General features: G+C 35.2%; 1 protein-coding gene across 2 annotated transcripts; it reads right to left on the bottom strand.

Moving 5' to 3' along the window:
- Window positions 1-2269: 2269 nt before the first annotated feature.
- Clec12a (C-type lectin domain family 12 member A) lies at window positions 2270-15455 on the bottom strand. Of its 2 annotated transcripts, none has more exons than XM_047547947.1 (6): window positions 15190-15455; window positions 12152-12250; window positions 11665-11853; window positions 10695-10846; window positions 9328-9431; window positions 2270-3192 (listed from the first exon to the last, which is right to left on the bottom strand). In XM_047547947.1, exons 1-6 carry the CDS (start codon window positions 15278-15280, stop codon window positions 3021-3023), a joined length of 807 nt encoding a protein of 268 aa, XP_047403903.1. In that variant the 5' UTR covers window positions 15281-15455; the 3' UTR covers window positions 2270-3020. The 2 variants fall into 2 exon arrangements, with proteins under 2 accessions (XP_047403903.1, XP_047403904.1); XM_047547948.1 differs by having other exon boundaries at window positions 12152-12247.
- Between the last annotated feature and the right edge of the window lie 1309 nt (window positions 15456-16764).

Genomic DNA, 16764 nt, shown 5'->3' with positions numbered 1-16764 from the left:
TGTGGGTCATTCATTTCTCCACACTTTTTGAAAGCGTCTTGTCAGAATGTTTGCACCATTTCCCACAGTCCTTTTTGGGTTACTAAATGCTCTATTCTAAGAGAATACTCCTAAATCAATAAGCTTCCCTTTTTCAATTTTGTGTCACTTCCCTTCTGAGTCTAGTCCCAGGTATGCTCTCTGTCTTGCTGGGACATAATGGATAGGTGCACAATCTCTTTTATTCATAAGAGAAAGCATGTCTTTAGCCAGGTTATCTATTTATTTGCCTGTGGACAGAAGGATGGGTGGATGGAGATCTTGTGGGGGAGCATGCAATTTGACTTATAATTGGAAGCCTATACCATATTTTAATTAAAGAGAGTGTTAGCCATTCATAGGGAGAAGTGGGTCACTTCTGAAGTCTCAGCAAACTCAGAAAAATGCATGAATCAAGGTTTGGGGGTTCATCAACCAAAGATGTCTTCCCTTTGTTTTCTCAATCAGGACCCTGATTCTGGCAAAACAGGCTTTCCCAGTTTAAAATTTAATTTTCTTTGGATTTCCATGCCCCTTGCCTTATTACTGAATCCTAAGACTAGTCCTTACTTTGCCTGTCTTCTAATTAAATAAAATGTGAACCTTTCCATTTAAAACTAGCAATATTCACACTTCACGTTTTTCCCTTGAGTATTCACTTTCACAGTTCCCTTTTCTTTTTCTGAAATGTCAATTGAGATTACCAAAAAATATCTGATTCCATTGTCCTTACTGCTTTCATTCTACCCATATTTTGCAAATATCTGATACATTTTCCTAATGACTCCACTGCTTTGTCATTCCAGGTCACCATTTTTGAAGATTCTAACAATCATAACATAGCTTTGTGCCTATGTGTCCTCTAATAGCAGTGATTCATTTCTCGTTGCTAGTGGGCAAATGGTGATTCAAGCCCCAAATCCCATCTTAGCATCTGTTTCCTTGGATCATTCATGCTATCTATTGTTGCAGTTTAGTTCTCTGCAAAACATCCCTTAATGGAAGTTAGCTTGCAGGGGGTTAATATGGAGCTTACGTGTCTGGACTCTATGTGCAGAGGAAGGAAAAGAGGCAAAGTTGAACAAAAGTAGAAATTAATCAGTGATGTATTCTTAATGAAGTATTTAACTATCTTTGTAAACTTCTGAAACTGAAATGGACCATGTTGGAGAAAGAGTACAAGGTCTCTGTGCTGGAGTGTTTACCTGTCATTGGATGTAGAATTTCCTAGGATAGGGAGGCAAAGGGGAAAATTGCACACAACTTTTGCACATAGTGGTTTTCCACATTTTTACTAGATTTATGACTATTTTATATTTCGGCATGCCATTATAAATGCTATTGAATTTAAAATTTTATCACCAGTTGCTCAATGATAATACATAATACATACAAATACATACATAGAACACATAATCCATGGAAATATGGTTGACTTTTATATGGTGAGATTTTGCCCACTGACCTTGATACATTATTTATTCTAATAGTTGATAAATCACATTTATTTTTATATATAATTATATTATTTACAAATAAAATGTTTTATTTCTCTTTTCCATTTTTTAATATTTCTTTTTCTTGCTTTATTCCACTGCTAGGACATCTAATAAATGACAGAGGTTAGTGGATAAAATGGTTGATAAAGATCATCCTCATTTTGGATGTGGGGAAAAAGGTACACTCATACATTGCTGGTGGGGTTGCAAATTAGTGTAGCCACTCTGGAAAGCAGTGTGGAGATTCCTTAGAAAACTTGGAATGGAACCACCATTTCACTCAGCTATCCCACTCCTTGGCCTATACCCAAAGGACTTAAAATCAGCATACTATAGTGATGCAGCCACATCAACGTTCATAACTGCTCAATTCACAATAGCCAGATTGTGGAACCAACCTAGATGTCCTTCAATTGATGAATGGATAAAGAAACTGTGATATATATATATATATACACACACACACACACACACACACACACACTGGAATATTACTCAGCCATAAAGAAGAATAAAATTATGGCATTTGCAGGCAAATGGATGAAATTGGAGAATATCATGCTAAGTGAGATAAGCCAATCTCAAAAAACCAAAGGCCAAATAATCTCGCTGATAAGCGGATAATGATACATAATGGGGGGTGGGAGGGAGGCAAGAATGGAGGAAGGAGGAACTGTATAGAGGGAAAAGAGGGGTGGGAGGAGTGGGGGGAAGGAAAAAATAACAGAATGAATCAAACAACATTACCCTATGTAAATGTATGATTACACAAATGGTATGCCTCTACTTCATGTACAAACAGAGAAACAAGATTTACCCCATTTGTTTACAATTAAAAAAATTTAAAAAAAGATCATCCTCATCTTGTTCCAGAGGACCCAAAAGAAAAATTTTCACTTTCTTAATAGAAGTATGATGTTAACTGTTAACTGTAACTTTAGCATTTTCTGTTTGTTTAAAGGTTGTTTTATTTCAACACTCTTTATCATATTAGAGAAATATGCTTCTAGTTTTGAGTATTTTATGATTGTGTATTGTACATCAACAAATACTTTTTCTACATTTATTGAAACTTTTTTTCTGTCATTTTTTTCAAAAACTAATCAACCTATATTACTAGAATAAATCCAAATTGTTCATATTGTATTGTTTTATTTATTCCCATATTAATTTTCTCTGATTTTATATAAGGTTGAAATTTCCCTGGTTTATTTCTGGAAAAGCATGAAAATATTAGTTTCAGATTCCTGTATTTACCAGAAACACTGTCTTTATGCTGAACAATATCTGGTCTGCATGTAAGTAAGAAGATAAGGTTTTAGATACCTTACACCCAGCAAATGAGGCAAAAGAAGAAAGTCTGAAGTCTGAAACGTAAATATTAGGAGAGAGGCAGCAATTTACTATTATCATTTTTATCCAACTTGTGTGATCCAGATGATGCATGCTGCCCAAAGTTCCTTTCAACCTCAGGATATTAGCTGAGCAAAATAATTGCACTAACTACATTCTTCCATCTGGAACTTTACTCATCAATACACTTTCAATATTCACTGAATTGGCCATCTTCTCACAAACAGTGTACTTTTTATCAGAGCAGTAAGTGTAATCAACATATGATCCATATATAAATCCACAAAACTTTTTATTTAAGTCACTTATATTTCTTTTCAACCTGAAAAAGAGAAAAAGAAATTATACTTGGCAAGTCAGATATTTGAAACACTTTCACAGAAAAAAAATGATTTTTACAATATGATATTATTACCCATAGGTCAGCTTTGTCTTAGGTAGATCTAAGTTCAGAGTATCAAGTTAATTATTTAATTGACACATACGCAACATGAGACACTGCTTTATTTATCTTTGCCTTCTCTACTTTCCCACATCTGGAATATTTGCTGTCATTTAATTCCAGACTTTGTACCCCCTTCACATATAATGTGATTTAAAATATGCCCTTCTATAAGATTCTCTAGTCTAGCCCAGTAGTGAATCGCCTCAGGTGTTCTTCATAATCATCAAACCCGGAAATTAACCTAACTTATAATACCTGAAGATCAACATCATCTCCAAGTGACATTTACTTCTAGCCAGTTTTAGAGATTTTACTCTAAAGTTCCAACTAATTAACAACTCATAAACACTGAATTAGTGACTGAGGATGATACAGGAAAGACAAATTTGTAAATTAAAAACATTATATTTTGAATAGATGAAGCATCAGTACCTGGGTCACTAAATAATGACCATCAAATAAGTTTATTGATTAATTTTTCAAGAATGAGATTTTGTTTGTGGTGACAAATTACAGATGCTAATCACCACCCCTTCCAAATACAAGCCCCCAAATAACATCAAGTACAAAAATAGGAGAGAAGTTGGCAGATCAGAGGGAGGGTGCAGTTCCCAGCAGTTTCTCAGCTCCGGATTTACCAACGGAAGACTGCTCCTCAACAAGGTGGGTAACTGAGGGCACTCAATGAAATTCAACACCGAATGGTCAAAGAAACCATAGAGATACAGAAAGTCAGATACTTTGAACATAATATAAGAATATGTTAGAGGCATGCCAGCTTGCTGGTGCCAGCAGTGGGGTTGGTGGTTGGGGTGGCTGAGTGGTGGGAGAGCGCAGGCAGAAAGAGAGGAGAGTACAGTGAAATATATATAGACCTGGGGGAACCTGTGGAATGGAGAGGGAGGCTGATCCTAATGGACCCAGAGTTGGTGGGGGAAGTTGTTGAGTGTAAAGCAACCAAAGTTGTTGGGACAATGGGCAGAGAGTCTAGGAGAAATCTGGGTAACTGGCCAACAAGAACCATTAATAAATGACCAAGTGGCAGGGAGCAGAGACTGGAAACCTGGAACTCATAAAAGAAGTTGCCAGCCTGACGGGGCAGTTGCCTACTGAGGGGCCCCAGTGAGGAACACAGGTATAAACAGATTTGTGCCTAAGGCAATCCGGGTTTGAGGAATGCAAAGGAGAGAGAGAGAGCTCTCTTGGTTGCTGGTGTCCCATAGGAGCTGTTGGGAAGATGCCAATAACCGACCAGAATTGAGCACTTGCATTCCTGGTCTGATCCTGGGCAATTCACATCCATAGTAGTGAATGTAAGACCTCTGGACGTTTAGACTCCACACCTTAAAAGAGTAACATATGGAGGCCCCTGAGACCCAGAGGTCCCGCAGAGATCAGCAGCATCTTCAGCAACAGGGGGTGTGGATCAAGTCTCAAATACTTATGACTCAGTTCCAAAAACAAATACAAAGGATGGCATGACAGCATAGGCATTGAAAATCCATCCTTGTCAACATTTTTGACCACCACAGTAGAAAAAAGTCCTCTAATTTCATTAAGAATTTCTGTTCTTTTTTTCTTATCCCACACATTTTTTTAATTTTAATTTTTTTATTTTTACAGACTGCATTTTGATTCATTGTACACAAATGGGGTACATCATTTTGTTTCTATGGTTGTGCATAATGTAGATTCATACCATTTGTGTAATCATACATGTACATAGGGTAATGGTGTCTGTCTCATTCCACCATTTTTTTATACCCGACCTCCCTCCTAATCCAAATTTCATCCATTCTTCTCTCACCCCCATCCCCCACCCCCATTATATATCATCCTCCACTTATCAGGGTAAACATTCAGCCTTTGGTATTTGGGGATTGGCTTATTTCACTTAGCATAATATTCTCCAATTCCATCCATTTATCTATAAATGCCATTGTAATATTCTTCTTTATGCCTGAATAATATTCCATTGTGTATATATACCACAGTTTCTTTATCCATTCATCTGTTGAAGGGCATCCAGGTTGGTTCCACAATCTAGCTATTGTGAATTGAGCTGCTGTAAACATTGATGTGGCTGTGTTACCCATCCATTTTTAACTTTTTTAATTTTAATTTTTTAAAAAAATTTTAATCTCATTTTTAAAATTTTTTACTTTTTCTATTATGCATGATTGTATGTGCATATGTGTGTGTGTGTTCGTGTTCCCACTGAACAGATAGGGGTGTGTGTGTGTGTGTGTGTGTGTATTCACATCATTTTACTTTTATTTTAATTGCTTTCTTTTTCACCTGATTACTATTTAGCCTTGGATTGAGTTTGGTAAGGTAAAATTAGATGTGGGTTTGAGTTGTTTTGATCTTTTATTTGTTTGTTTGTTTATATCTTGGTTTTATTCCTATTATTACCCCTTCTTCACTCTCCTCCTCTACTAATAGCCAAATCTTCCTGTTCCCTCTTTCTCTCTTTCACTATTTTGTTACTTTTTTTATTTCTCTATCTTTATAGCCATCATCTACTACTCATCTCCTACTTCTCCTCTGTTCACTTTTTAAATATTTTAAATTTCTCTTGCCTTCCTACCCTGTTTTCTCTTTACTCAAGAAACTCTAATTCCACTGTTTTACTGAATTATAAAGTTTATGCAATTCTGACCCCATAATATAGTGAATGATGTAGTAGACATCTGCTGTTTAATATTTGATCTAGTTCACGGCTGTTTATTGTTGATGCTGGTGTTAAATGCTGATCTCACCATTCTTATACATATGGTAATTAGTGTTATAGATGTCAAAGTGGACACAAGAATTTATTTTAAGGCTGTACATCTGTTACTAACATTATTGCTATTCTTGGCTCCCTCTTCCTCTAAGACTGGCTGGAATGTGATTGTGCCACTTCGGGTTCACGGAGTAGAGATCCTGCTGCTGAACAATGCTCACAACTCAGTCATGTAACAGCAAACTTCACCCCTCAATTATACTTCAATGTATAGAATAGGGAGACAAAAATCCCAAACCAACAATCAGCCCCCAAGGAGAAACAACTAGAGGGGAGACTCCAGTTCACACACCTGGACCTCAGAACAGTTTTTGTGGATAGTCCCTAGAACAAAAAGATAACACACAAAAGGACACATGTATAAAAGGAAGAGAAATCCATCTCAATGGATGAGGAAGTTCAAGACCTCTGAAAACATGAGGAAATAGGCAAACAACTCTCCTTCCAAAATTCACAATCCTCCAACAAAGGAACTCTCAGATATGGAAATGAATAAAATTCCAGAGAAAGACTTAGAAAAGCTTATTAGTAAAATGTTTACTGAACTAAGGAATGAATTAAGAGAACAATTACAGGAGATGAAAGCCCATTTCAATAAAGAAATAGAGATACTGCAAAGAAATCAAAGTTCTGCACAGCAAAGGAAACAAGAGTATGAAGAAAAAGCTAAAGAATGGGAAAAAAATATTTGCCATTCCTCCTCTGGCAGGAGATTAATATCCAGAATACATGAGGGACTCAAAAAACTTAACACCAAGAAAATAAATAACACAATAAAGAAATGGGAACAAGAACTAACCAGACATTCCTCAAAGAAAAAACACAAATGGTCAGCAAATATATGAAAAATGGTAAACATGTCTAGCAATCTGGGTAATGCAAATCAAATGGTAACTATCTAAAAAACAAAACAATAACAAATGCTGGAGAGGAAGTGGGGGGAAAAGTACACTCATACATTGTTGGGGGAACTGAAAATCAGTATAATTTTTCTGCAAAGCAGTGTGGAGATTCCACAACAATCTAGGAATGGAACTTCTCTATAATCCAGCTATCCCACTCTTTGGTATTTATCCAAAAGGACCCAAATCAGCATACTATAGTGACACAGCTATATCAATGTTTATAAAAGCACAATTCGCAAAAGCCAAATTATAAAACCATCCCAATTGCTCAATGACAGATGAATGAATTAAGAAAATGTATTAGATATACATAATGGTTATTTACTTGGCCATAAATAAGAAGGAAGTTATGGCATTTGTCAATAAATGGATGGAAATGGAGAATAGCATGCTAAGTGAAATAAGCCAGACTCAGGGTCAAATGTTTTTTCTCATATGTAGAAGTTAGAGCAAAAGAAGGGGAAAAAATTGTGTGTTTGTGTGTGTGTGTGTGTGTGTGTGTGTGTGTGTGTATGTGTGTGTGTCTGTCTCTCTGGTGGGGGTTGGATATCATAAAGAATGGGGAAGATCACCATAGTAAAAGAAGGAGATTGAGGGGTAGGAGGAATAGAATAAGGGAGGAAATGCAGAATGAATTTGACAAAATCATGCTTTGTGCATGTATAAATATAACACAGTGAATTCCACTTTTATGGATATCTACAAAGCACCAATCAGAAATAAATAAACAAATGAGTGGAAAGAAGACTAGTACAGTAGGGGAGAGAGGGAGGAGAGGAGGGAAAGAGGGCAACCAGGGACTAAAATGAGTTATAAATTCCATGCATGTATGATTTTGTCAAAATGAACCCAATTATTATGTATAACAATGAACTGATAAAAGAAAAAAAGAACAAAACAAAAATAAATATTTACATATATAAATCATGTATATGACGTTATACATTTTATTTCAGTGTTATTTCTTGATAATTTGAAATGTTCACCATGTATTCCATTCCATTGTAAACACCTTTCCATTCCAATAATTGCATGCACACATGCATTCTACTTTTTCAGAACAACATTCCAACTCTCCTAACATATATAATCTTCACCTCTAGTCCTTCAATGCCAAATGAGACCTTTAAGATATATGTCTCCCTTCATTTATACATATCTTCTCCACTATTCCTGTTATTGCCAGCCACTAAAAATAGAGTCATCTTATCTTTCTGACCCACACAAAACAAAACATATTTGCTATATGGCTAGGGGTGATGAGTATTCAGAAATCTCAGTACCAAGAGTCAGTGAGAGCATTTCCATGCAATTGCCTGAACTGCCCCCATTTGATGAGTCCTCAGCTAACAAATTTGGGATAAATGCTGTGCTCCCAACTGTATTCAGCAGGTTAACACTGATTTCTTTCTATAATATGGTCAACTGCCACATGTCAGACATTATACAATACAAATTGTATTTTGGCATGTTCTTAGGTAAATCCTTGATGTTTTCCCTGTTACATGCAGAACAAATATAATGTATAAACCCATTTATATTAGTATAACGACATTTTTAAATAGATCATGCAATAAGTTATTATATATACATATATATGCATTACATATTGCATATACACACACACATACACAGTATACCATGCTTACCATGCTAAAATTCTTATTATTCTTTTTTTTTTTTTTTTGCGGTGCTGGGGATCAAACCCAGGGCCCTGTGCTTGTACGGCAAGCACTTTACCAACTGAGCTATCTCCCCAGCCCTTCTTATTATTCTTTACAGTGAAATGTTCTTCTGGTCAGTCTCAGTTTTTCTCGAAAATTTCCATTTTATGTGTCAATTATAACTAAAAATCCAAAACTATTTTTGGGTATTTTGTTTTCTCTGACTGAAACATTTATAATTCATGGTCTTTTAATCCCTAGAATTATTGTCAGTTTTCACATATGATTGATATTTAAATACATTAAGAAATCTATCTATCTTTCTTTCATCTTTGAATCCCAGAACTTAGCATATTATCAAGCACTTGTTAGGGTCCAGTGGAATTTTGTTGACTTTCATAATTTCCTTAGATAAAATAATTATTTATAGACACTCCCCTAAATTTGGCTACTATGACTTCTTTAGTGATTTGTCAGTCCAGTGAGATCACATTTGTGGTTATTTCCGAATGACCAAACACATCAAGGAAATAGAACAGGGGATCTTCAAGGATGCAATCCCAATTAAGGCTGACTAATTGCTACCTATAGTGCCCCTGATGAAAACACCTATACTTAAACCCAATTATAAAAATTCAACAGGAAATAGACTTACCAGGCAGAAGAGATAATCATGTCATCAAGTGTTTTAGAGTTCCTGTTATTGCTGGGAGATAATCCTAGCCAATAGTTATATAATTCAAGGGATTTTATTAATTCCTATAGGAAATAGAAATGATCTGTTTAAAAATTATATTCTATTGTACTTTCCTTATCATGAAATTTTTGACAAATTACTTTCTTAGTATTTTTGATATTGCACTACTACTTTTCAATGCCATTTAAAAGAAATTGAAAGTGATTTTCACTGTCAGATTTCAGTGGTTTTACAGTATCACTTTCTGTCTCACAAGGAGTGAAAAACTGTCAGTTCATAGCATAACTTTAACAAGGTTAAATATTTGAGCAGTAAATATTCAGTTGAGGGCAAAGGAGGTAGTTAATGACCATAAAGGAGAGTTAACAGAAAAAACAGGTTAGGAAAGTAGTGCAACAGAGTTGAAGAAAAGAAGTCAGGATAGAATTCAGAACCAGACCAAAATTTTGTAGTCAAAAAAACGTGTCCCTTCTTATTCCTGACTTTAAATTTTTTCTTGAGTAAGAAACTATGAATGGATTACTTGAGATAATGTAATGAGAAAGAAATTGTGCTTGATATCCCCTCTTCTATAGAGGTTAACAGATTGTCTTATGGTAAAAAAAATCTGAGATGCTTAGGAAATGTTTTGCTTAAAAACATATGATTACTGAGGGACCAGAAATCCCAAAATAATAAGTGAAATGTGGAAAAACCATCTGGACTTGAAAATAAGGATTAAAAAGAAAATCAGAAAATCAGAAAATCAATAAAGCACAGAGAAATCACTTTTTCTGTGTCCCAAGGACATAGTTCAACATATCTGTCTGGCACTTGCCCTTGTCATACCATCTAATTTCTACTTATTTATACATCTTTTGTGATAGCCTAATTAACCAGACTTTTTCTCTTAGTTAATGACAGAATACAAGAAGGTAGAAGCAAGGAAAATCCTTTTCTGTATTTTTTATGAAATTGGTAATTCTCAGGAATGATCTCCAGGTCCTGTGTTTTTAGATAAATATTCAGATAAATAATCTGAGGCTTGATTCCAGAGTTCCAACTAGGAAACGCTCACAGGCCTGAAGATTCTGGGTGCCCCTGATTTATTTCTCTACCCATCAGTTTCTAAGACTCTGCTGATGCTAAGATCCTAAGCTAAGGTTTTATGTGGTTTACCTTATCTGTGATTCCCTGAGAAAAATATACAAGGTCTCAGTCACCTCACACATTGACTAGAATAAGCCAAAATCAGGAGTGGGTCTTTCCCAATGTTCCCCACTCCTACTTTATGATGGGAGAAGAGACTTCCTTCCTCACAGGGTGAGAGACTTGGAGAGTCTTACCAATTTTTTTTTGTTCTTAACCTGTAGCAGGCTGGCATTATGGGCAGAACAGAGGATTTCAGCATTTTGCCATGTTTTATAATTAGGAAATTGGATATGACAGCTGTCTTCTTTCCATATCCAACCCTTTGGACAAGGTTTACATTTGTGCCCTGGAAGAAGAACATAGTTTTTTTGGTTTTTGTGAATAGTCTTTGTTATTTTTTCCTTACCCTATGTGACATTAAACAAATTTACAGTGTTTCTTCATTTTGGGTCAAAGGAAGGGAAACAAAATGAATCCTGTATGCTATATTCCTACATATCACAAAAATGTGTCTACATAACTTGAACAAAAAATTTTAAAGTAAGAACTTGGATTCAAGTGTGTCTTCCTCTATCGGAAGACCTGGATCATCTTCATCATTTCTTGTATTCACTTGTGGCAATAAACACTAGTCACAGGAAATATTCTGTATATAAGAATCTGTCTCCCATACCTGCAGCAATCCTCCCTTCTCCAACTAGTGCACCTCTAGCTCTCTGACTTGTTGACTATTGGAGAGGTTACAAAAAAAAACTATAAAAACTTATAAAAATATTATAAGATCAGTTTCTTAAGGTAACACCAATAGTGCATTTCTTTTCTATGGCCTTTTTATCATTTACTACAATTTAGGAATGAGGTCATTCAAAAAGAAGTTCTTTCCTCCCTGTTGTCTAATGACCGCAGTGCCTAAAATAATAGTAATTGCAGATTAAACAAATTATATACTGCTGTCTAATGTTTTATTATATAACTGTCATTCCTTAATAATTTGGCAATTTGTAGTTACTGTTACTTTTCTGTTTTTCCTTCTAACTCAATGAAGATATCAATGAAAATTCCATATTTAATTCCTTTCTTTAAATAATGGTTAGTGATCAAATTATTCTTAAATGACTAAGGTTTAGTTCATGGTCTAGTAACTCTGAGAGCACTACAGGTTACCTGGTTTTTTTCTATCTAGCTCACGACACAATTCGGTGGCTACTATTTGCAGTGTGATAGAGAGGTTCCTGATCTCTTCTGAGCTTCTTACGTTATCCATGAGTTGTAAGGAAACATTTCTCTGAAGTTCCTCTTTGACATTTTGCAATTTATTCAGTTTTTTCCTTTCTAACTTCAAAGTTTTATAAACTCCAGTTGAAAAAAAAGGGGGGAGGGGAAGAGAGAGAGAACAAGATAAAAAAAATTGTAAACCCTCAATAAAATTACCACCCTCATAAATTTTTGTTTGTTTTGCTGTGATTTTTGCTGTTTTTTCTTTCGTTTTGCAGAAGTAATGTTAAAAAGTCTATATACCACCTTAAGGTCCATTTGTGGGCACATCACCTCTTATTATTACAAGCCCTTAATTCAAAGAAAAAACATAGGTTATAAAATTCATAACATTTTAGATGCCTTTCCTTTCAGTCAGGACAGCATTAATACATACACACGCTTCCCAAGGTTCCCAGTCCAATGAGCAGCAGAAGGCATAGGAGAGTCAGGATCAAGGTTGATTGACGCCATAGAGGGGAAGGAACGGAAGCTGCTGTAGAAAGCAAAATTTGATTCATTCATTTATTAATTCATTCTGCCTTTATTTGTTTCCTAATATGTACCTTGAAAAGGAATGTGATTTGCTAGAAACTCATGGACTCCAAAAAAATTCTTTTCAATTGTAAATCATGAATAAGTCAGGAAAATCAGTTGGTTGGTTGGCATGCAAATGGTTCTCACGAGTGAAGATGTCAACTTGTGGAGTGATTCATGAAACCAAAAGGCAAAGATGAAGTTTATAAAAGAGAGAGGAGAAAAGTTAATCTCGATACAGTATATCTTTTTGTATAAATTTGGAGAAAATGAGCAGTTGGCAAATAGTAAAGACATCAATCTGAGTAACTTTTCCTTGAGGCACAGTTGCAGTTTACCAAAGGAAATATTTTCAGTTGTTTATGCATTCCCCACTTAATCCCTAGTTTGGTTGCAGAACATAACAAGGTAGGCTGTTTCTTTGTAATGCCTTCAGATATTCCCTTATGAGAAATGGAAAATCCCGGTGGTCCATTTTCAAAATAGCATTTAGCTTTAAATGTAAAATGACTTGGGATGTAAGAAAGGCAGCTGGAGAGCAGAATGGAAAGTTACGAGCAGTTAACAGGGGAGTGTAAAAATTCACAGACCCTTGACAAAAAGTGGGTGAGAAGGAAGGGACCCACCAGACCAACAGAGATAAACTGCAGGTGCCAGAAGCCACTCAACCCAGGGGGCTTTCCCACCACAAGGGAACAAAGGGAGGTAGGAACAACTAAAAGATTTATCTCTTTAAATAACCCAATAGAAGATAGTGAATTCAGCCAACCAGTGAGTAGTAGTCAAGTACCTACTTTCCTTAATGGCTGTTTGAACCAAAGATTGTGTGGTCAGCCCTGACCAATGGGCAACTACCCAGTGCCCTTGCATTTGGCCTAAAGGCTAAGCAGACTGCCTGTTCGTCACACCTGCCTTTCAGTTTTGATTGCTGTGCACCCTTCTCCACCATGATAGTAAAATTCTTGCCTTCTCAACAAAGTTGATTAGTACCCGAATGTTTATCTTGGCTCCTGGGTTGCCCATGACCCCTGATATTTCCAACTCCCTCATCGGTCCCATGTCCTCCTTAGTTTTGACTTATTCCATTTTCTGATCAGAATTTTCAATTTTTAAAAATGTTTTGTAACAAAAATCTTTTATCGAATGCTTCCTGGTTTTTTTTTTTTTTTAAACTGAGTGGAAAAGCCCAGAATAGATAATTTCCCTACAAAAATTATGAAATTTATATTATTATCATTAAATAGCTATATGATTTAAATTTATTGTCATATGCATATGTGAAGATTAGTTATTTAAAGAAAATACAATTCATGGATAATGTTGTACTCTTACTATGTTTGTGAAATATCTTAACATTCCACAGTTGATAGCGCAATAATGTGAAATCCAGAGAGAATTGGAAATAAAATGTAAAACTTAATTCCTTTAGATATTAGAAAATTGTTATTCATAAAAGAACTACATGGTTGGGATCATATCTAAGGTTAGAATTACAAATTTAAGTGCTAACTTTTATAAGAATTATTTTCTCATTTATGTATGCATTTAATTATTTGAAAACTATCTACTGGGTACCTTGTATTTCCTAGACACTCTTATGGGTGCCACTGATACAGAAGTGGTGAGACTTGCAACTGTCTGTTCTCATGGAGATAAATTTTATTGTAGGAGGAAACAAATGAATAGATGGACAGACATATAAATCTCAAACTGGACTATAGTGTGTCGAAATTTGAAATAGAGTTATGTTATAGAAAGTAAGTAGTTTAGAACTTATGGAAAATGGGAATCAGCATACAAAGTCAGTGGGAGTAGCACTATATACAACAAAAACCTCTAGTTTAACAACTCTGGTTTGGGGGAAATTTTTCTATTTTGAAAAACAGAAATAGAGTGGCTGTAGAATTGTGGTCAGTGTGAGAAATGATAGTCAAGGAGGTAAAAAAAAAAAAACAAAAAAACAAGAAAACAAAAAACTTCATATAAAATTGAGAAGCAGTCTTGAGATTTTCTAGTCTGGAAATCCAGGGAAAAGTCATAAGAAGATACTTGGAAGTCATTGTATTTGAAGCTAAATGACAGAATGAAGCAACTTAGAAGAGCATAATGAGAGACAGAAGAAAAGGTGACCCAGAACAGAAGCCCTGGCATATTCTATCAAACAGACTTTGATCCAGAGGGAAGAAAAAACAGAAACAGAAGTCCTTGTGATAGCAGAAACCATAAGGATGTGTCTAGGAGAATGTGCACAAAAAATGTTTGCAAAAGAAGGAGCGTTCAACTTTGTAAATGCTGCAGGGAGGTGAAGCAACAAAGAATAAAGACAGGACTATTGGGAGGAAACCAGGAGGCCATCAGTGACCTAGACAAAAACAGTTTCCACGGGACAATGAGAAAAGAAGCCTCATAAAGCTGATTGAGAAGGGAATGAGAGGTGAATTGGGAGTCAATGACCAAAGAACACTTTTAAAAAAATAAGTTTCTTTCTCTTTAAATACAACATGCAATCATTTTCCTATTAATAAAAACATACAAACCCATGACTTTCCAGGGTAAAATATTCTCCTTTTTCCATAGCTTTGTCTAATGAAGGGAAAAACACTTTAGACAACTCATTCAAAAATATGATCATTTTTTATGTATCTTGAGTGTAACATTAAAAAAGTAGATTTATAAAAGATTAAGAATGTTCAGCATACACATCACTGATTTTAGAAAAAGAAAAACCATTATAGTCATTTTGTATGGATGCTTTTGATGCATTTGGTAAAAATTGGGAGACTTGATTAAAAATTCATATTGAATGATACCAATATCATTATCAATGTACTCATACCTGAAGTGTGAAGTATAACCACTTCTGCCACCTTACAACACATCCATAGCTCAAAATCTTACCTTTTTTCCCAAGGTTTTGAAGGTTCTGGGTATTTTCTATCTTATTGGAGTCCTGGAATTTTAGATTTGAATAAATAATTTCTTCAGACATTGGCAAATATGCAAGGAAAACTCGAAAAAGAAAAGGCGAGAGGCAGATAACCCTTGAATTTTAAACAAGATCTGTAACTAAACTTCTGTATATGACCTGAAGCTTAAGTTTACAAGCTTCAGCTTCTGTTCATAAACCTACTGTACCAGTCTCTCATATGTCTGCATACAAGCTTGTCTCTGTCCTCAGACAAAAGCTGAGAGCTGTTGCAAGAGGAAACATCTTTCTTCCTCATATTTCTTCCTTTTTCTTATTTCTATAAATAAAATAAAGTTTGGTTTTATTTTATTTCAATACTGGGGATTGAACCCAGGGGTGTTCCATCACTGAGTAACATCCCTGGCTCTTTTTTTTTTTTTTTTTATTTTAGACAGGTTTAAGCTAAGCTGCTTAGATTAACCTTGAACTTATGACCCACCTACCTCTGCCTTCAAGAAGCTGGAGTGCACCACTGTGCCTGGCCATAAAGTAATTTTTTGAAATGGTGTTTGTGTAATATTATTATTATTATTATTATTTTTTTTTTTTTGCGGTACTGGGGATCGAACTCAGGGCCTTGTGCTTGCAAGGCAAGCACTCTACCAGCTGAGCTATCTCCCCAGCCCGTAACATTATTATTATCACACAAAAGTGCACAAATTATTAGCCTCATATGGTGTGGCTATAAATAGAATTTTTTTTCAAGCAGAGATATAAAAGAAAGGATGCAGTTAACAAAACATTCTTTAATCTAAAGGAGTGGCCTAGTTCAAGTGTTCTGAGAGTATCAGAGGCAAGATCCCAGTAGAAGGATTGGCTTGGCTAGGAGAATGAATGCACACAAAAAGGGACTCCCAACTATAGTGGGAGAGTACACAGCATCCTTCACACTGCTGCATAAGTATAGCCTACGGGGAGCTTAAGAATGCCTAGTTTCTCTAGGTATCAAGAAATATATTAAGAAAAAAAAAAAAAAAGAAATATATTAAGGGATCTTGGGCCTAGCAGCTACACTGGGAACTTTCACACTTATGGTATGTATGTGAGGGCTCTGTGACAAGCTTTACAGGCTAGAGACTATCTCTATCAACATGAATCACTTAGCTAAGCTACCAAAAGGAGAGAAGGAAATGAATCCCCGCGGTCATCCAGGTTTGTGTCCTATCAGTTCAACCCAGCATTCTTAGTATTCTTGATCAGCATGAAAGTGGAGATGGGAGATGAGCGATGAATATTTTTTAATGTTTCCTAATTTTCATTAGTAAATTTTACTTTGAAATTCTTATTGGTATTGCACCTATATAAATAATATATAATGAATAGACGTTATTTAACTACAAAAGAGAATGTATAAAGATTTTCACAAGAATTTAATAATATTTAACTGCTTTATTATGTTAGAACAGATAGAAAAATAAATGAGAGCACCCTCTACAAGAGCTACTAAAACAATAAACAGAAAAAAAAAAAAAGCACAGGTACAAATTAACCAGAAATTTGAATGA

Source organism: Sciurus carolinensis, chromosome 4 (assembly GCF_902686445.1).
Source record: "Sciurus carolinensis chromosome 4, mSciCar1.2, whole genome shotgun sequence".
In the NCBI taxonomy this organism is placed as follows: domain Eukaryota; kingdom Metazoa; phylum Chordata; class Mammalia; order Rodentia; family Sciuridae; genus Sciurus; species Sciurus carolinensis.
This window is presented reverse-complemented; position numbering and strand designations above follow the sequence as displayed.

Bases quoted from the DNA above. Each gene is read 5' to 3' on its own strand.
- Clec12a (XM_047547947.1), bottom strand. From the start codon at position 15,280: ATGTCTGAAGAAATTATTTATTCAAATCTAAAATTCCAGGACTCCAAT. The intron at 10,847-11,664 runs GTAACCTGTAGT...TTCTTCTTCCAG, and splicing joins GCTAGATAGAAAAAAACCAG to GGCACAAATGTAAACCTTGT. The intron at 9,432-10,694 runs GTAAGACTCTCC...TATTTCCTATAG, and splicing joins TTAAGAACAAAAAAAAATTG to GAATTAATAAAATCCCTTGA.